The following is a 21,559-nucleotide window of genomic DNA, read 5'->3' as shown; positions in this document are numbered from 1 at the left end:
TCCATTTCCATAATATTTCCCTCAAGTACATCGCCCTTGTTTAGACCCTCTATATACTCCTTCCACCTTTCTGCTTTCCCTTCTTTGCTTAGAACTGGGTTTCCATCTGAGCTCTTAATATCCAGGTACTAGGGATACTGGCTAGTACTAGAGATAATGGCAGGTAAACGCAAATTCTGCCATCGGATTGCCACAGGGTACAGCGTGATCCATTTCTCATTTTTGAGTACGAAATGTGTTGCTTATGAGAAGCTACTCGACCATTCGTAGTGTTAGCTGCAATGGTGGAAGCACTTTGGAACTAACGAGTAATGCCTTCCGGTGATTTGATACGACATTTTAAAAGCACCCTCAGCAACGAACGACAGTCTCTGTCGGGCAGTGCACGATGTCAGCCTGATCGTGGTTATCTGTGGTTGTTCCTTCACGTTTCCACTTCACACTCACATCATTAACATTCGATTGGACTGCTTTATAATGGTTGAACTGTGCCTGATGCTTTTGTTACTCAGGTGACATCCAGCTACTAATTCACGTTATAAATCACTGAGACCACATGACAGTCGCATTCTGCTGTTACTGCTTCTCCCCTGACAGCAGGATAGTTCCTGCTATCATTTATACTGGCGGAAGAAAGACTGGGGTTTAACATCCCGTCGACAGCGCGGTGTTAGAGAAGGAGCACAAGCTCGGATTGGGACGCTGTGGGGAAGGAAATCAGCCACGCAATTTTCAAAGGAACCACTCGCAATTTGCCTGGAGCAATCTGGGAAAATCACGAAAAATCTAAATGAGGATGGTCGGACGAGGATTTGAACCGAATGCGAGTCCAGTGTGCTTGCCACTGCGCCACCTTGCTCGTTCTTTTTTTCTGGCTGGTCTGCCTCTCACGGCACCTAGTGATCAGTTCCATAGGTCAGTTGCTTAGGGCTGTCGGGATACTTTGGATCAGGTGTAAGGTAACAGACTTATTGGCAACAGCGGCGGGTACTGACCTTCCCACGGAGGACAGAGCGGCATGAAATGCGCGGGCTGCTTGAGTGTGAGCAGGGCGATGTCGTAGTCGTTCCCTGCCGAAGTGTAGCGCTCGTGAACGTCCGCGCGGGCCACGTCGTAGATCTTCCTCGTGTTCTGGTTGACGCACTGGTTGGACATCCCCAGCGCGACCTTATACTTCTTGTCGTCGGGAACACCTTCCAGTCTGCAACGAGAGATTTTAGCCCAAACACTGAGTTAATGGATCTACAAAGAACACCTGATGTATTTAAGTAACTTTTGTTGGAAAATGAGGATATAATGACTTAATTCCTTATCAAGCCGCTTTAAGTTATGTAAATAGCCAAACGTGACGTCATGAGAATACTGTAAGCTGGAGTTACTTTGACCCTCTGCAGGTAACTTTAGCCCACTGACAGGAAAAGGGTTTAAATTTTTTTCTCGCTAATATTACGTAAGAAGCATTGCGTAAACAAGGCAGTATGCATTTACAATGTGTCAATAATGAATGGTTCAAATGGCTCTGAGCACTATGGGACTTAACATCTATGGTCATCAGTTCCCTAGAACATAGAACTACTTAAACGTAACTAACCTAAGGACATCACACAACAGCCAGTCATCACGAGGCAGAGAAAATCCCTGACCCCGCCGGGAATCGAACCCGGGAACGGGAAGCGAGTACGCTACCGCACGACCACGAGCTGCGGACCAATAATGAATAGAAGGCTGTGAGTTCCATGAAATAATATCGTGTTGACAGCACTGGACTCAGTGTTGATCATGAATATTTTCACAGCTATTACATCCCAATAAATTCTACCTCTGTATTTTACATCAGTTCAGCTGAAGATACAGTGAGTGTAGTCTTGCGACCTGTCTGTATTAGGCAAGGGAGAGAAACTAACATTTTTGTGAATTTCAGTTTAGGCAACACATTTAACACATGTGTGTAATGGTGAACATTTTTGCAAAATATTGTATTACTTTATCCCGGGTGAAAGTAATCCTAATAAGATGACGAAGTGGTGACAATGGTGATTCTGAAAGTTTCTCTGATGTGTAAGATGATGTCCAGAACGACAAAATATTGAAAGATAAATTAGTGACTGGGTAATAGGACATAGTTTTGTATGATAAAAAGAATCTTCCGGAATTCGACTGTGGTGATTGATGAGGGAGACAAAGAAAACTGGAGAGTTGCATGGGAAAGAAATAAGTCCTCTCGCAAACGGTCAGAAGAAAAAGGTAAACTACCTTATCCTTGGTACGATTTAATAAGAATCATCAGTCCATTACGACTAACAAAACATGGCTACTTTCAAGTGCTGGAGCTTCAGTAATTTGCGTAATGAGGCTCATATACGTACTATACAATATTCTTAACGTATTAGATATTCAATTTTGCATATAGTTACCGTAGTGTAGTATGTAATTTGAAGATTAATTAGTCAGTTGATGAAATGTACTACATTTGTATATTACCGTGTCACTTTCTGAATAAAGTTTAATATTTCCTGTCCTTGCATTCAAAATTTAGTATTTTATTTGTTCCTCATGCTCCTGAATGTCTACTCTAAAAATATTCGTTGAGTTTCCTTTGTCCCATCATCACTTTTTCGTGAAGAAATGACTCAGTAGGTCAAAGTAGCCCCGAATGTGGGTAACAATTTCCCACTTTTTTATGGCGCCACAGCAACATAAGTGATGTATTTTGTTTTGTATATTTTTTAATTGGTGGTACAATTCTTTTACAACACTACAGGCGCATTTGAGATTTTTTCTATGACACTATTCTCTCTTTCTTGCCACTAAAAAACTACACACAGAAAATGGACTGAAGTAATCCTGGTTTACGGCATACAAAATGGTTCAAATGGCTCTGAGCACTATGGGACTTAACTTCTGTGGTCATCAGTCCCCTAGAATTTAGAACTACTTAAACCTAACTAACCTAAGGACATCACACACATCCATGCCCGAGGCAGGATTCGAACCTGCGACCGTAGCAGTCCCGCTACGGCATACATAAAAACGCACGTGGAAGTAGGAGGACTGCGGAATTTCTAATTTCCATCGACCCAAAGAGAAACTGCGAGAAACGTTTGTCCTCGACGAGACAGTAAGTGACTTTTGACAAGAGACGCGGCAGGTGATAAGGCAGCCCGATAATTCCAGGAAAGCCAAGCAATTACCTTAGTTTGCAGAACTAACCAGCGGCAGGCCGAAATGAGGACAGTCGGCGAAACATTTCTCACGGAACATATTTTAGTTCCAGTGATTCTAAACGAACGTAGAACTTACTTCAGCAATAGATGAGACACCATAGATGGATGACCCATTGATTCGCGCGGAAGCAGATGGCCGTGCTTTGCTTACCGCAACTTAGACCTGAAATATGCCCATGAGGAGGAGAGGGGTGTATTGATAACCGTTGTGTGCTCATGAAATCTTACAATTATATCAGTTTTCATATTAATAAAGAGCGCTGAGTGGACTGTTAAGTAACATTTCACTCGTTTTGAGCTGACTTTCTGTACTAAACCTTGTCCCAGCAAAGTAACTAACTTTTGTAGTTGAAAAAAAACCTCTAAATTTAATACTGGATTCATATACATTTTCTCGTGTCCTTGTTCACGTTGTAAAATCTCTCTATTCTGTTTTTATCTATGTATTTTGTACATTTATGTCATAAAAAATAATTAGTCCTCGAAATTTTGATTTGTTTCTGTGAACGCCTTAAGTTTCACCATGTCTCTTATACAGCATGCTCCACCACATCTGTTGTATCATATTTATCCATAACTTATTTTAATAAGTACGTCCCAGAACATAAAAAAAAACATAATTTACCTTGAAAATGTGTCATTCTCTTCCCACAATATCTCAATGAAAATTATATCCTAAAGTATAGAGCAGTAATAAAGAAACAAGGTGTTGCCTGTTAAAATGATAGCTTCGGGGACTATGCTGAAGTCAGAGGAAAATACGTCAGCTTGACGTAAAGATTTGAAGTATAGAATCAAGAGAAAACGAGTAAATATTCTGAAACTGACAAATAAAACTGAACAATTTATCGGCTTGGGAGACAGAAAATATTCTGATCTTGGGATTAAGTGAAACGAAGGGGAACAGAATCGAAATAATAAAACAGAGTGGATTACACACAGTGTTGTCCAAAAAATGCAGTAAAGCTGAAGAATGGAGCGAAATATGTCTTTTATAAAAATATGGTTTCTTTTATACAGGTTCAATTTGTTAGTGAAAGCATAATCAAGACCCTCCCTTTCACCTCCCCCATGAACCATGGACCTAGCCGCTGGTGGGGAGGCTTGCGTACCTCAGCGATACAGATGGCCGTACCGTAGGTGCAAGCACAACGGAGGGGTATCTGTTGAGAGGCCAGACAAACGTGTGGTTCCTGAAGAGGGGCAGCAGCCTTTTCAATAGTTGCAGGGGCAACAGTCTGGATGATTGACTGATCTGGCCCTGTAACACTAAGCAAAACGGCCTTGCTGTACTGATACTGCGAACGGCTGAAAGCAAGGAGAAACTACAGACGTAATTTTTCCTGAGGGCATGCAGCTTTACTGTATGATTAAATGATGATAGCGTCCTCTAGGGTAAAATATTCCGGAGGTAAAATAGTCCCCCATCCGGATCTCCCGGCGGGGACTACTCAGGAGGACGTCGTTATCAGGAGAAAGAAAACTGGCGTTCTACGGATCGGAGCGTGGAATGTTAGATCCCTTAATCGGGCAGGTAGATTAGAAAATTTAAAAAGGGAAATGGAGAGGTTAAAGTTAGATATAATGGGAATTAGTGAAGTTCGGTGGCAGGAGGAACAAGACTTTTTGTCAGGTGAATACAGGGTTATAAATACAAAATCAAATAGGGGTAATGCAGGAGTAGGTTTAATAATGAATAAAAAAATAGGAGTGCGGGTTAGCTACTACAAACAGCATAGTGAACGCATTATTGTGGCCAAGATAGACACAAAGCCCATGCCTACTACAGTAGTACAAGTTTATATGCCAACTAGCTCTGCAGATGATGAAGAAATTGAAGAAATGTATGACGAGATAAAAGAAATTATTCAGATAGTGAAGGGAGGCGAAAATTTAATAGTCATGTGTGACTGGAATTCGGTAGGAGGAAAAGGGAGAGAAGGAAACATAGTAGGTGAATACGGATTGGAGGTAAGAAATGAAAGAGGAAGCCGTCTGGTAGAACTCTGCACAGAGCATAAATTAATCATAGCTAACACTTGTTTCAAAAATCATGAAAGAAGGTTGTATACATGGAAGAACCCTGGAGACTCTAAAAGGTATCAGATAGATTATATAATGGTAAAGCAGAGATTTAGGAACCAGGTTTTAAATTGTAAGACATTTCCAGGGGCAGAAGTGGACTCTGACCACAATCTATTGGTTATGAACTGTAGATTAAAACTGAAGAAACTGCAAAAAGGTGGGAATTTAATGAGATGGGATCTGGATAAACTCACTAAAGCAGAGGTTGTAGAGTTTCAAGGAGAGCATAAGGCAACAATTGAAAGGAATGGGGGAAAGAAATACAGTAGAAGACGAATGGGTAGCTTTGAGGGATGAAGTAGTGAAGGCAGCAGACGATCACGTAGGTAAAAATACGAGGGCTGGTAGAAATCCTTGGGTAACAGAAGAAATATTGAATTTCTTTGATGAAAGGAGAAAATATAAAAATGCAGTAAATGAAGCAGGCCAAAAGGAATACAAACTTCTCAAAAATGAGATCGACAGGAAGTGCAAAACTGCTAAGCAGGGATGGCTAGAGGACAAATGTAAGGATGTAGAGGCTTATCTCACGAGGGGTAAGATAGATACTGCCTACAGGAAAATTAAAGAGACCTTTGGAGAAAAGAGAACCACTTGTATGAATATCAAGAGCTCAGATGGAAACCCAGTTCTAAGCAAAGAAGGGAAAGCAGAAAGGTCTATACAGGGGCGATGTACTTGAGGACAATATTATGGAAATGGAAGAGGATGTAGATGACGATGAAATGGGAGATACGATTCTGCGTGAAGAGTTTGACAGAGCACTGAAAGACCAGAGTCGAAACAATGACCCCGGGAGAGACAACATTCCATTAGAACTACTGACGGCATTGGGAGAGCCAGTCCTGACAAAAATCTACCATCTGGTGAGCAAGATGTATGAGACAGGCGAAATACCCTCAGACTTCACGAAGAATATAATAATTCCAATCCCAAAGAAAGCAGGTGTTGACAGATGTCAAAATTACCGTACTATCAGTTTAATAAGCCACAGCTGCAAAATACTAACGCGAATTCTTTACAGACGAATGGAAAAACTGGTAGAAGCCGACCTCGGGGAAGATCAGTTTGGATTCCGTAGAAATGTTGGAACACGTGAGGCAATACTGACCTTACGACTTATCTTAGAAGAAAGATTAAGGAAAGGCAAACCTACGTTTCTAGCATTTGTCGACTTAGAGAAAGCTTTCGACAATGTTGACTGGAATACTCTCTTTCAAATTCTGAGGGTGGTAGGGGTAAAATACAGGGAACGAATGGCTATTTACAATTTGTACAGAAACCAGATGGCAGTTATAAGAGTCGAGGGGCACGAAAGGTAAGCAGTGGTTGGGAAGGGAGTGAGACAGGGTTGTAGTCTCTCCCCGATGTTATTCAATCTGTATACTGAGCAAGCAGTAAAGGAAACAAAAGAAAAATTCGGAGTAGGTATTAAAATCCATGGAGAAGAAATAAAAACTTTGAGGTTCGTCGATGACATTGTAATTCTGTCGGAGACAGTAAAGGACTTGGAAGAGCAGTTGAACGGAATGGACAGTGTCTTGAAAGGAGGATATAAGATGAACATCAACAAAAGCCAAACGAGGATCATGGAATGTAGTATAATTAAGTCGGGTGATGCTGAGGGAATTAGATTAGGAAATGAGACACTTAAAGTAGTAATAGAGTTTTGCTATTTGGGGAGCAAAATAACTGATGATGGTCGAAGTGGAGAGGATATAAAATGTAGACTGGCAATGGCAAGGAAAGCGTTTCTGAAGAAGAGAAATTTGTTAACATCGAGTATAGATTTAAGCGTCAGGAAGTCGTTTCTGAAAGTATTTGTATGGAGTGTAGCCATGTATGGAAGTGAAACATGGACGATAAATAGTTTGGACAAGAAGAGAATAGAAGCTTTCGAAATGTGGTGCTACAGAAGAATTCTGAAGATTAGATGAGTAGATCACGTAACTAATGAGGAGGTATTGAATAGAATAGGGGAGAAGAGGAGTTTGTGGTACAACTTGACAATAAGAAGGGACCGGTTGGTAGGACATGTTCTGAGGCAACAAGAGATCACAAATTCAGCTTTGGAGGGCAGCGTGGAGGGAAAAAATCGTAGAGGGAGACCAAGAGATGAATACACTAAGCAGATTCAGAAGGATGTAGGTTGCAGTAAGTACTGGGAGATGAAGCTTGCACAGGATAGAGTAGCATGGAGAGCTGCATCAAACCAGTCTCAGGACTGAAGACCACAACAACAACAACGTAATCACGTCGTTCACAGACCGTGAACTAAATTTGCACCCCACTAGACGGAGCTATAAAAAATTGGGAGATGATATTTACAGTGCAAATATTTCAGTGGGTGATTTTAGTGTACAGGCTTTTTCACAATGAACAAGACATGAACTCACACTGATTCCTCTGGTATGGAAATAAGAGAAAGAAACAACGCAGATTGAGATCTTTAACTAAATTTGTGTAGAAAAATAACACTTGGGTCAAGTAAGTGGATACTCAGAAAATCACAGAATACAACTGCGATAATGAAACCGCTACACATAGATTGTATACTCTCATCTTACGAGGAACGGAAAATCATTATGTTAGTTCCACTTCTTGTTGAGAAGATAACTTCCAGAAGTGATAAAAAGCATCTCAATACGTGAAGAGCAGGGTACCGAAAATGGCTAGAGTAGACTCAACACGTATAGTATGTGGACGACAGAGACGAATACGGAAACCTAGAGACCATCTAATGGAATGAGAACGTTGGAAAAAAAATGGCTCCGAGCACTATGGGACTTAACATCTGAGGTCATCAGTCCCCTAGAACTTAGAACTACTTAAACCTAACTAACCTAAGGACATCATACACATCCATGCCCGAGGCAGGATTCGAACCTGCGACCGCAGCAGTCGCGCGGTTCCGGACTGAAGCGCCTAGAACCGCTTGGCCGCCGCGGCCGACGAACGTTGGAAAAGCTGTCTGGAATAGGCAATGTACCAAAACAGTCTTTCATCAATTAAGAACTAAAGGAATCAAAGTGAAATGCAAGAGAACTGAGTGTCTGTAAGAAAGCAATTATTAAGTACATGTATTCAACAGCAAAGCAGAGTTGAAACGGAGGGTTTGAAAGTAGAGTAACACAAGACAAGATTTTAGAAAGCTGTAGAGCATAACTGAGAACAGAAGAACGGATAAAGCGTCTCCAAAAAACAGAACTTCCGTGATGAGCTGACTCGAGGCGAGGAGCTAATACTACAAGGATTGAAAATCAAATTCGACATGATGCTGAACCGCAAACAGATTGATGAATTGCACGTTGATGATTCTGAGAGTATAAATGCAGGTACTTCGATCTAGTTGGAGATGGAGGCAGCAGTAAGTAAACTGAAAAATCAAGGTAACTAGGCCAGCTAAATCCAGTATTCACTCGATCAAAGAACTATAAAAGATTGGTCAGCAATGGCTTTACTAACTGCTCGACAGAGTATGAGACACTACTTTTCACACAGTGATTGAAAGCAGGAATCATTATGATGCTATTTAAAAAGGTTATGGGAAGAAGTACACCTACTAAAGAAAGGAACTTGGCTGCCTCTTGACCTGGAAATCTAGCAGTTAGTACTTAACGGCAGAAAGGGAAACCTGTTAAGCCAATACTCAAGGAGAAACTGCATGGCCTTAGACTACTTAAGTCAACTATTAATGCTGTTTTTGCAACAAGGACGCTTTTTGCGAAGTACTACGAGAAAACATATTTATTCTGTCTCTCTGAAAGTCTATAACGCATACTATCATCTCTTGGGCATATATGGAAATGCTTTATACTTGATAAAGGATCTGAGTACAATACAGCAAAAATTCGAAGGTTGTATGTATCTCCAACAAGGAGATTTTCAAACTCCAGACCGATGCACGTACCATTAACTACGTCCGTTTTATTGAAGCCATCTCATGTAATCGCCTATTCCTTGTCACTGTTAACAATACCCAATTCCCGTACCTACCATTCCACAGCAGGTGTATATCGAGGCTCCATTTTCGCTCCTCTCCTATATCTCCCCTACACTGCCGACATTCCCTAACCACCTCTGTTAGTCTACCTCTTACGCTATACTAATGACTCAGTTTACCTCACCCTCTATCCTACACTCCAGAAATCAAAACGATATCTCCAACTCCTCTTCAATTAGTTTTCCTCGTGGTGCAGACAGTGGCTCCTCAAGTTCATTCCTTCCAACACACAGACAAGAAATATAATACAAACCATCCTCAGCTTTGACCTCCATGATTTTTGCCTCGTCAGTTACAGCTATCCTATCCAGCTAACCATTACACTAAAATTTTTTGGACTAACCTTCGATCGCAACTATGATGGACCCTTAATGGGTCAAAACTACCAACAGCCCAAAAATGGGCAGATTGTACCCCTCCACTACACTCCGCACCTACAAAACCTTGATTCGACCCATCCTCTCTCATGCATACGATGTATGGATGTCCGCCCCTACAATGTTTCATCAGTCTTTCCAAAGCCTTGAACGTCAAGCACTCTGACTTAACTTTGTGTGGCTGTTTACCCTCCGCCATGACGATCATCTACCATCTCACCAAAAGCCAACACTTCTTCATCCATTTTGATTACCTCCGCATTTCTACGACAAGACTAAACGAGACCCCAATAACCCCATTATTTCCCCTCTGATCACCAAACCTGGTATGTTGCCGTACCTTTAAAAAGACATCTCACCATCTCTACCCCTACACACACTCCATATCCTGTCCCAACGCAATTTAACCAATTTCCTCTCCCAGACAATGAAATCCGATCCGATATTTATCCATTCAACCAACCATAACTCTTCCCCACCTATCTCACTGCACATCAGGGTCTCCCGCCCCTCCTGCTTCTTCCCTTTCTATCTGTCCCTATCCCTCTGCCTCCTGATACCACGGCCCCCCTCCTCCCCCCCCCCCCTCCCCCGTCAAATTACTCTTGTCTTCCCGCTCGTCGTCGCACTACTACCCAAACACACACTTTCATTTCCACTGATAATATCCAACGGCCTATACAGGGAGTCCCAGGAGGAATGGGCAATTTTCAGGGATATGACAGAAACGATTATTAAAGCAAAAAAGCCGAGTAAACATGGGATCTAAAATGGATACTTAAAAGATATGAGCACTTGTTCAGTAGAACAGAACTATTTCACATTAGCGAAGATTAACAAGTACCCACAGATCTTAACGTGCAGATTTTAGAGCCCATGTTTAGTTGAAATTTTGATTCGAATTCATGGGTGAAGAGCGGGATGCTGTACCGCCGGCAGCCCACCCCTCGCTCATATGAGGAGAAGAGTATAAAATAACAATTAAAAAAACAGAAAAAAACACACCAGCAGACCCAGAAGGCCCATGGCTAAAACGCTGGTTTCATAGTTATTTACAATATGACGTGGTAGCATATACTTAAATCTTTTATGTTTGCAGCGATGTTTGTTTTAATGAAAACGCCCTCTACCAGCACCGCTCTGCTTCCGGAGCCGTCTTAGTTTCATTCATCTTTTCATATGCTTACTTTAGAAATCACGAAATGCTTTTGGATATTGTATTATTGGGTATTTATTTTTCCAGCTAAGTGCTTTTCTCTTATCAGTTATTCTTTAACACTTCGATCTTAAAATACTGTGTAGAATTTTAGCGTTCTGTGATTCAGGTTGCGTAGCTGCCACTGTATTTTAGAAACAACAAAAGAGAGACGAGAGGTTCTATATGAACGTTGAAAGAATCAGGAATGTAAAATATCATCATCATAGTCCTGATGTCAGCAGACAGTGTCTATATAATTTCTGTTGTGGGTACAGTGGTTGATGTTGAAAACTGAACAGTGTAGCAGTAGCTATTTACATTGATAAATAACTTCTTTGCAAGAATGTACAAACGAAAGGGTAGTCTATACTAAAGATAATCAGAGTGATGTTGCGATGTTGTTTACAGACTGACCTTGTGTTCAGGAGAATGGAAACTCTCATCCGCATTGGGCACTCGTGATTCAGTTTTTTCGTGGTTTACTTGAATTACCTCATGCAAATACCAATACTATAAGGCCACGGCCGACTGCTTGTCTGATTCTTGTCATACTAAAGTGCCTGTGTTCATGAAACATCTTTTTTAAACTGCATTGCCAGGAAAAAAATTAGTACTCCCTTTTAGATGTTTACAGTTAACTCAAGATTTATTTTTGCAAACCGTGCCTGTGGAGTACAGGGAATGGTTACATTTACGTATGAATAGCACAAGCGGTTCAGAGGTACCAGGTATCGACCCACGAACAAACACCCATATTAGTACCTGATGTAGATTCCACGAACCACAGCGCAGACGCTGACTCTGACATCCTGTCAATCGTGCAGGCGGCGAATATTGTCCTGGGATACGTTATTCCACGTCTGCTCGAGCTGTTCACATAGTTACGTAAGCGTTGTTGGTTGAAGAATCCCAGGAGTCACTTTTCGTCCCATCATATTCCACATGCGTTCGACTGGAGACAAGTCCGCAGATCGTGCTGCCCAGAGAAGTTGCTGCACGTCTTGCACAGCTCGTTGAGTTTATCGGGCAGTGTGTTGGAGCATTATCCTGTTGGAACACCTTTCTGTTGCAAGAACGGCAAAAGAACGGGGTGGTTAGCGTACACTCCAGAAACACCAAAGGTGAACAAAAGTTTTATCTTATCGCACTCGTGACCATAAGGCTTGGGGTGGAGACAGTATATCTCGGATAAATGCACTCTAGGAGACAGCGCTCACGAGGTCTACGCCGCACGCGCAAACGACCGCCACTTGCATGCAGGTAGAATCTACTTTGATCGCCGAAGACCGAGGTGCACCATATTGTCTTCCAAGTAATTCTCTGACGGCACAACTCGAGCTATGTACATCGCTACTGTTGTGTGAGTGGCAGGCGGGCTAGAGGTGTGCCGGCCGGTGTGGCCGTGCGGTTCTAGGCGCTACAGTCTGGAACCGAGCGACCGCTACGGTCCCAGGTTCGAATGCTGCCTCAGGCATGGATGTGTGTGATGTCCTTAGGTTAGTTAGGTTTAATTAGTTTTACGTTCTAGGCGACTGATGACCTCAGAAGTTAAGTCGCATAGTCCTCAGAGCCATTTGCACTATTTGCTAGAGGTGTGCGTGTCCATAGTTCCACAGTTCCACAGTTCGAACAGTTCGCGTTGCCACGTGTGTACTCACAAGCCCTCTTATCTGTGCTGTGGTAGCTGTACCGTCTGCCACTGCTGTCCTTACAATTATCATGGTGGGCGTCTGTTTTGCGTGAACGTCCAGAATTTCGTCTACGGGTTTGAGACTGCTGATACCTGTATCGCCGCACAACAGAGGCAGCACTTCCAACTTGTGTGGCAATTCGTCGAAAAGACCATCCCGCCACTCGGAAGGCTACAATTGGACTCCTTTCAAACTAATTCATTTGGCTGCAGGAAGCGCGCGCGGTACGGGTGCGTCTCTGTGAAATGGTTGCTCCCCTCCATCTCCCTGCGTGCTTTACATGTTTGCATCACACTGAGACGTTGGGCTGTGAGCATTCCCTATCAAAGGGCAGATACATATGGCGCACTAGTAGGTATGCAACTACGCTACCTTTTGGCGGACAACGCTGAAAACATTACCAGTGCATCCACTATCCTCCAGACGGCATATGCCGTCATCGAATCGAAATCGACGTCGTCTTTCCAGGAGTATTAATTTTGCTCCGGCAGAATGTAATAAACTAACATCTTTATAAAAATGATCCACGGAACTCGGCCATAGCCGGTCCAAAGCCCGTTTCTACATCTACATCTACATCTATACTCCACAAGCCACCTGACGGTGTGCGGCTGAGGGTACCTTGAGTACCACTATCGGTTCTCCCTTCTATTCCAGTCTCGTATTGTTCGTGGAAAGAAAGATTGTTGGTATGCCTCTTTGTGAGCTCTAATCTCTCTGATATCATCCTCATGGTCTCTTCGCGAGATATACGTAGGAGGGAGCAATATACTGCTTGACCCCTCGGTGAAGGTATGTTCTCGAAACTTCAACAAAAGCCCGCACCGAGCTACTGAGCGTCTCTCTTGCAGAGTCTTCCACTGGAGTTTATCTATCATCTCCGTAACGCTTTCGCGATTACTACATGATCCTGTAACGAAGCGCGCTGCTCTCCGTTGGATCTTCTCTATCTCTCCTATCAACCCTATCTGGTACGGATCCCACACTGGTGAGCGATATTCAAGCAGTGGGCGAACAAGTGTACTGAAACCTACTTCCTTTGTTTTCGGACTGCATTTCTTTAGGAATCTTCCTATGAATCTCAGTTTGGCATCTGCTTTACCGAAGATTAATTTTATATGATCATTCCATTTTAAATCACTCCTAATGGCTACTACCAGATAATTTATCGAATTAACTGCTTCCAGTTGCTAACCTGCTATATTGTAGCTAAATGAGAAAGGATCTTTCTTTCTATGTACTCGCAGCACATTACACTTGTCTACATTGAGATTCAGTTGCCATTCTCTGCACCATGCGTCAATTCGTTGCAGATCCTCCTGCATTTCAGTACAATTTTCCATTGTTACAACCTCTCGATATACTACAGCATCATCCGTAAAAAGCCTCAATGAACTTAATGTATACTGTGAGTAGCAACGGTCCTACGAGACTCCCCTGCGGCACACCTGAAATCACTCTTACTTCGGAAGACTTCTCTCTATTGAGAATAACATACTGCGTTCTGTTTTCTAGGAACTCTTCAATCCAATCACACAATTGGTCTGATGGTCCATATGCTCTTACTTTTTTCATTAAACGACTGTGGGGAACTGTATCGAACGCCTTGCGGAAGCCAAGAAACACGGCATCTACGTGGGAACTCGTGTCTATGGCCCTCTGAGTCTCGTGGACGAATAGCGCGAGCTGGGCTTCACACGATCGTCTTTTTCGAAACCCATGCTGATTCCTACAGAGTAGATTTCTAGTCTCCAGAAAAGTCATTATACCCGAACATAATACGTGTTCCAAAATTCTACAACTGTCCGACGTTAGGTCTATAGTTCTGCACATCTCTTCTAGAGACCTACGGTACACCGCTGCAAGAAGGGGGGCAAGTTCCTTATCGTACTCTGTGTAAAATCGAACTGGTATCCCATCAGGTCCAGGTCGTTTAAGACAGGCGGAGCGTGAGGAATAACAGCTGGTTCCGGCCGATTCTACTTCGTGAGCCCCCTTGTTAGGTCTACGACGAAGGCCTCAACGACAGCGAGCGTAGCAGAGAGGGGACTGATTCGGCGAAGCTGTGGGAAGGGGCAATCTTGTCTAGTCTAGGAAGGGGATTAAATCCAGAGTAGATGAGACTCCGAGGCTGTGAAGAAAGCGAATGATCTATAGCAAGTAATTCTCATGGAGAACAGTGGTTTTTCTCTGTATTGGAAAATGAACATAAACAGTTTCGACCGCAAGAAATCTTTATTTTTGTGGTTACCGGTTTAGGTCAGTTACTGCCAGTCTCCAGACCTCATATTGAAATACGAACATATAATAGATAAGGAGGGATGGGTACAAGTAGTAGAAATGCATAAAATACCTCATATACAGGGTGTTACAAAAAGGTACGGCCAAACTTTCAGGAAACATTCCTCACACACAAATAAAGAAAAGATGTTATGTGGACATGTGTCCGGAAACGCTTAATTTCCATGTTAGAGCTCATTTTAGTTTCGTCAGTATGTACTGTACTTCCTCGATTCACCGCCGGTTGGCCCAATTGAAGGAAGGTAATGTTGACTTCGGTGCTTGTGTTGACATGCGACTCATTGCTCTACAGTACTAGCATCAAGCACATCAGTACGTAGCATCAACAGGTTAGTGTTCATCACGAACGTGATCTTGCAGTCAGTGCAATGTTTACAAATGCGGAGTTGGCAAATGCCCATTTGATGTATGGATTAGCACGGGGCAATAACCGTGGCGCGGTACGTTTGTATCGAGACAGATTTCCAGAACGAAGGTGTCCCGACAGGAAGACGTTCGAAGCAATTGATCGGCATCTTAGGGAGCACGGAACATTCCAGCCTATGACTCGCGACTGGGGAAGACCTAGAACGACGAGGCCACCTGCAACGGTTGAGGCAATTCTTCGTGCAGTTGACGATAACCCTAATGTCAGCGTCAGAGAGGTTGCTGCTGTACAAGGTAACGTTGACACGTCACTGTATGCACAGTGCTACGGGAGAACTAGTTGTTTCCGTACCATGTACAGCGTGTGCAGGCACTATCAGCAGCTGATTGGCCTGCAAGGGTACATTTCTGCCAATGGCTCATCCAACAATGTGTCAATCCTCATTTCAGTGCAAATGTTCTCTTTACGGATGAAGCTTCATTCCAACGTGATCAAATTGTAAATTTTCACAATCAACAGGTGTGGGCTGACGAGAATCCGCAATTGTGCAATCACGTCATCAACACAGATTTTCTGTGAACGTTTGGGCAGGCATTGTTGGTGATGTCTTGATTGGGCCCCATGTTCTTCCACCTACGGTCAATGGAGCACGTTATCATGATTTCATACGGGATACTCTACCTGTGCTGCTAGAACATGCGGGACTGCTACGGTCGCAGGTTCGAATCCTGCCTCGGGCATGAATGTGTGTGATGTCCTTAGGTTAGTTATGTTATGATAGTTAGCGTATATTTGATTAATTTTATATAAAATGGTGTAGGTATTCGAACAAAATGGAAGAAGAAATGAAAGAAATAATGATAAAAAAGAGACTCAAGCCAGTGATCCAACGTTTACCAACCTCGAGCGCTACAGATTTTTTCCCTGTCTTTTTTCTATATTTTACCCTTCACAGAAATGCTTGTAGAATATGAACCTTTGTTTAAAGGTTTGCGTCTGTCAATAATCGAAGCCGGGAACCATGCATTGCAGGTCGGGATGTTTTACCACAGGGCCACACTGCCTGTCGAAAAATCGACTTCACTTTAGGATATTAAAGACGCTCGGGAAACTTCAATGTCGATTTTCTCAATAATTCTTGAGATTTTCATCCAGTAGCCTTGGTTGATTGTTATTTAAGTATTGAACTTCACGTTTCGTCAGTATAAAAAAGGTAGTTGAGTACCCGGAATTGCCCAGATGTGTTTATTCCAGTGTTCTATTAGTCCACCTCCTCCTTCACCCTTTCTCTGTCCATCTGTCCCTTCATTCCCTCTCTGTCCGTCTCCCCCTACATCCCCTCTCTGCCCATCTCCCCCTCTTCCATCTCCCTGTTCATTTGCTCCTCACCCCTCTGTCCATCTCCTCCTTTCTCCCCACTGTCCATCTCCTCAATTCCATCTCCTCCTCCCCCTCTCTTTATCCACCTTCCTCGGCCTCTTCTCTTAGTCCATCTACTAATCCCCCTCTCTCTGTTCATCTCCTACTTCCTCCTCTCCCTGTTCCTGTTCTTCTATTTCCTTTCTCTGGCCATCTCGCCCTCTCCCATCTCTGTCTCCTTCCTCCTCTTCATCTACGTCTACATTTAGCATACACACTCAGCAAGTCACCTTAATGTTCCTTTCCTGTTCCGCTTGCAGACAGAGCGAGGGAAAAACGACTGTCTATATGCCCTAATTTCCCAATTTCCCGTACCTTATATCTTCGTGGTACTTACGCGAAATGTATGTTGGCGGCAGTAGGATCCTTCTACAGTCAGCTCCAAATGCCGGTTCTCTAAATTTTCTAAATAATGTTCTTCGAAAAGAACGTCGCCTCCCCTCCACGGATTCCCCTTTGAGTTCCCGAAGTATCTCCAAGGATTTGTTTTTCCTACTCATCCGCAATAACTTACATTTTTCTATGTTTAGAGTTAGCTGCCATTCATCATACTGGCTAGAAATTTTGTCTAAGTCATCTTTTATCACTCTACTCGCCTTAAACATTTTCCCGTACACCACGGAGTCATCAGCAAACATCTGCAGATTGCTACCCACCTTGTCCTCCAAATCTTTACCTGTATAGAAAAAAATAGCGGTCCTGTCACATTTCCCTGGGGCACTCTTGACGATATCCTTGTCTCTGACGAACGCTGCCGTCGAGGACAGCACGCTAGGCTCTATTACTTAACATGTCTTCGAGTCACTCACATATCTGGCAGCCTATTCCATATGTTCGTTCCTTCGTTAACAGTCTGCAGTGGGGTACCGTGCCAAGTGCTTATCGGAAATCCAGAAATATGAAATCTGCTTGTTGTCCTTCATTCACAGTTCGCAACACATCATGTGAGAAACGAATAAGCGTCCCTTCTTCTGTCAATTTCTTTCTCCCCTCACTCTTTTCATCTCCTGTCTCTCTGCCTCTCTCTTTCTTCCCCTGTCTTTATCACCTCCTTATTCTCTGTCCATCTCCCTCTCTCCCCTGTCTGTTTGCAACACCTCCTTCTCCCTCGCTGTCTGTCCATCCCATCCTCGCCCTTTCTCTCTTCACGTTATTGCTTTCAAGTCAACTGGAGACTGGTAGCTCTTACCACCACAGTATTTCTTTCCAGGTCGTAACCAGTGTGTGTACCGAATTTGGTTGAAATCGTTCCAGGGCTTTAGAATGAGTTTCCCGTCTGTGGCTTTGCCTACGTAAGCACATGTCAAATTATCACATATCACGTATTTCACACATATTTTTATCGATATTTCACCTGCATCTCTAGTGAATATAATTATACAATTTCATTTTCACAGAGCTCATTGTTTATGACGTCGTATGTCCTCAAAAAATGCTCGAAGCACTATGGGACAACATCTGAGGTCATCAGTCCCCTAGACTTAGAACTACTTAAACCTAACTAACCTAAGGACATCACACACATCAATGCCCGAGGCAGGATTCAAACCTGCGTCCGTAGCAGCAGCGCGGTTCCGGACTGAAGAGCACCTAGAACCGCTTGGCCACAGCGGCTGGCGTATCTCCTCGAACATGTGCTGTACAGTGATATAATTTTGCAGGTACGTCCAGTAGTATGTGTGACTACAGTCTGCAGGATGTGTTGTGAATAGAGTCAGTAGTAATAAAGTAGAACGTGGTGCATGATGCGGCAGTTCTTCGAGCTTCTCAGTGTTTACGACGTCATATCTCCTGAACTATATGTCATACAACGATTTATTTTTCCACGTGTGTTTGCGAAATGTGTTGTGAATAGAATTATTAGTAAAGAAATAAGAAATTAAAATGTCATACATGATGCCGCGGTTTTTAATCCATTTCAGTATTTAACGTGGTATCTCCTGAACCATAAGTCATATTACGAAATAGTTTTATAGATACATTCATCTACATATATTGACACCGTAAGCGAAATGTGTCGCGAATAGTGTTAGCAGTAAAGAAGAAATAAATTAAAACGTCATGCTTCAGTTTGACTGCACGAACAGCTAAAACGTAGTAAGCGATAAATGTTTTTTCTTTCATCATTTTGCGGAGGCTGTCAGCGAGAAAAAGTTTCGTAAGGGTTTGAAATTATGTGTATAGTCTGTCGCAAGTTACTAAGCGCTCTTATTCACAAATACTGGCTGGCTAAAGTGTGTATATTCGCGCGACATAGGTTACACTGCTTTCTCACCCCCAACCCCACCTCCACCCCTTTGACAGGTAGTCGGTTCTTAGCCTCACAGTGATTCTTTGCAGACAGTACGTGATATGTGTAGTGAGTCTGAAATCAGTCCAGTGGTTTAGGAGGAGATGTGGAACATATAGGGTGCTCGGTAACAACCTGAAAATCTTGTAAGGGTGCTGCAGGATAGGTGGCGCTGAGAAATAACTGTTAAGAGGAAATTTCGATACACTGGCCCGTTTCAGAATTAATTAACATTGACGTTAGCCAGTCAAACCGTTGCGCGAGCAAATTCAAGGAGCCTGCCAGAGACGGTGTTGCCAAATGTGTTCCACGTCTCGTTTCCTAAAACCGAGCAAGAGAGCGGTGCAAACACTGGAAGTGAGGATTGAATCCGAGCCATAGGCTGTCTCGTGCACTGTCTTCTGCGCAATGAGAATTACTGACAGTAATTTGTATCTGGCGGGCCGCCTGAATTTGCTCGTGAAACAGCGCGGTAGCTAACTCAAACGCTGCTTAACTCGGATATGGCGCAGTGTATCGATTTTTTTCTTAACAATAAATCTCAGCACAACCTTCCCTGCAACACTCCCAAAAGCTTTTCAGACTCTTTCTGACCAACCTGTGTGTGCACATTTATTTTATAATATACACTGAAGTGCCAAAGAAACTGCTATAGACATGCGTTTCCAAATACAGAGATATGTAAACAGGCACAATACAGCGTTGCAGTTGGCCATATAAGACAATAAGTGTCTGGCGCAGTTCTTAGATCGGTTACTGCTGCTACAATGGCAGGTTATCAAGGTTTAAATGACTAAATAAATCTCGGGTGAATAGCCTGGCATGAGTGTGCATAGGACACAATATTTCGGCAATCGATCACGTTGCCATCATCAGGTGTGCTGACGTACTGACCGGCGGTGGGCCGGGGCCAGGTATATATAGTACAATCCCCCTGCCGCTCCTCCCTCAGGCGCTTCCTATGAGTGGGCGCGGTCCAGGTACAGCGTCCGTTCTCCCGCCGTCTGGGCGCTGCGTCCTAGGTCTTCTCGTTCAGGAGGGTCTGCCGGCACCGCTCTCGTTATTCTTCCCTCCTCCCCCGAAGTCAGTACACTCTGGGAAATATCCTTTTTCTTCTTAATCCGGGTGATCGCGGGTTCCCACGCTTTGCTAAGGACGTAACCGCTGTCACGATTTAGTTGTGGCTCCCTTACTCTGATCTCTATGGCTTCTTTGATGACACAGTCCCAGTATTTGGAAGTCTGTGTGAGGACTTTGGTTTGGTCATAATCCATGCTGTGGAGTTCCGACAGGCAATGCTCAGCGATTGCCGACTTACTGGGCTGTAGCAGTCTAGCGTGCGGTCGATGTTCTCGGCATCGGTCCTCAATGGTACGAATGGTTTGACCTAAGTACACGCTACCTCATTGGCAAGGTATCTGATAAACCCATGATTTACTAGACCAAGGTTGTCCTTGACACTACCAAGAAAGCTCTTGGTTTTGCTTGGAGGATGGATGATGATTTTCACTTGGTGTTTACGTAAAATGCATCCAATTTTTCCAGATAAGGCCCCACAAAACGGAATAACAGCCAACGCCGCCTCCTCCTGAGATTCATCCTCAGTTTCTGCCGGTGCTGCAGGTGTGGGATGTAGAGCCTTCCGAATTTGCTCTTCCTTGTAACCGTTCCTCCGAAAACGATCTTCAGATGGTCCAATTCTTGTTGGAGACTGTCCCTGTCGGAGATGGTGTGAGCTCTGTGTACAAGAGTTTTGAGCACGCCATTCTTTTGCGCCGGCTGGTGACAGCTATCCGCATGTTTACAAATCGGTGTGCATCTTCTTCCTATACACGCTGACGGCACTTTGGGCCACACTAGTCTGCAACAGCCCAGTAAGTCGGCAATCGCTGAGCATTGCCTGTCGGAACTCCACAGCGTGGATTATGACCAAACCAAAGTCCTCACACAGACTTCCAAATACTGGGACTGTGTCATCAAAGAAGCCATAGAGATCAGAGTAAGGGAGCCACAACTAAATCGTGACAGCGGTTACGTCCTTAGCAAAGCGTGGGAACCCGCGATCACCCGGATTAAGAAGAAAAAGGATATTTCCCAGACTGTACCGACTTCGGGGGAGGAGGGAAGAATAACGAGAGCGGTCCTGAACGAGAAGACCTAGGACGCAGCGCCCAGACGTCGGGAGAACGGACGCTGTACCTGGACCGCGCCCACTCATAGGAAGCGCCTGAGGAAGGAGCGGGAGGGGGATTGAACTGTATATACCTGGCGCCGGCCCACCACCGGTCAGTACATCAGCGCACCTGATGATGGCAACGTGGTCGATTGCCGAAATATTGCGTCCTATGCACACTCATGCCAGGCTTTTCACCCGAGATATATTTCGTCATAAAATACGCCTGTAGAAATTGAAGAATCACAAGATTTAAGTGAATTTCAACGTGGTGTTATAGTCGGCGCACGAGCGATGGGACACAGCATCTCCATGGTAGCGTTCCTACACGATATTAGGCACGGTGTGGTTTTGTGAAGTGCAGAGGAGGAGGAAGCAGAAGATGAAGAAGAGGAAGAAGTGATTCACGGTTGAATAAAATTGCCGCTAGT

General features: G+C 43.7%; 1 protein-coding gene across 1 annotated transcript in view; it reads right to left on the bottom strand.

Moving 5' to 3' along the window:
- Positions 1 to 21,559, bottom strand: part of LOC124795259 (transmembrane protease serine 13-like) — a 161,604-nt gene that overhangs the window by 92,590 nt on the left and 47,455 nt on the right. Inside the window, exon 3 of the mRNA XM_047259203.1 lies at positions 996 to 1,201. Within this exon, the coding sequence (XP_047115159.1) occupies positions 996 to 1,201 (206 nt within the window). The remainder of the gene's footprint in view (positions 1 to 995; positions 1,202 to 21,559) is intronic.

The sequence above is a fragment of the Schistocerca piceifrons genome, chromosome 4 (genome assembly GCF_021461385.2).
Source record: "Schistocerca piceifrons isolate TAMUIC-IGC-003096 chromosome 4, iqSchPice1.1, whole genome shotgun sequence".
In the NCBI taxonomy this organism is placed as follows: Eukaryota; Metazoa; Arthropoda; class Insecta; order Orthoptera; family Acrididae; genus Schistocerca; species Schistocerca piceifrons.
This window is presented reverse-complemented; position numbering and strand designations above follow the sequence as displayed.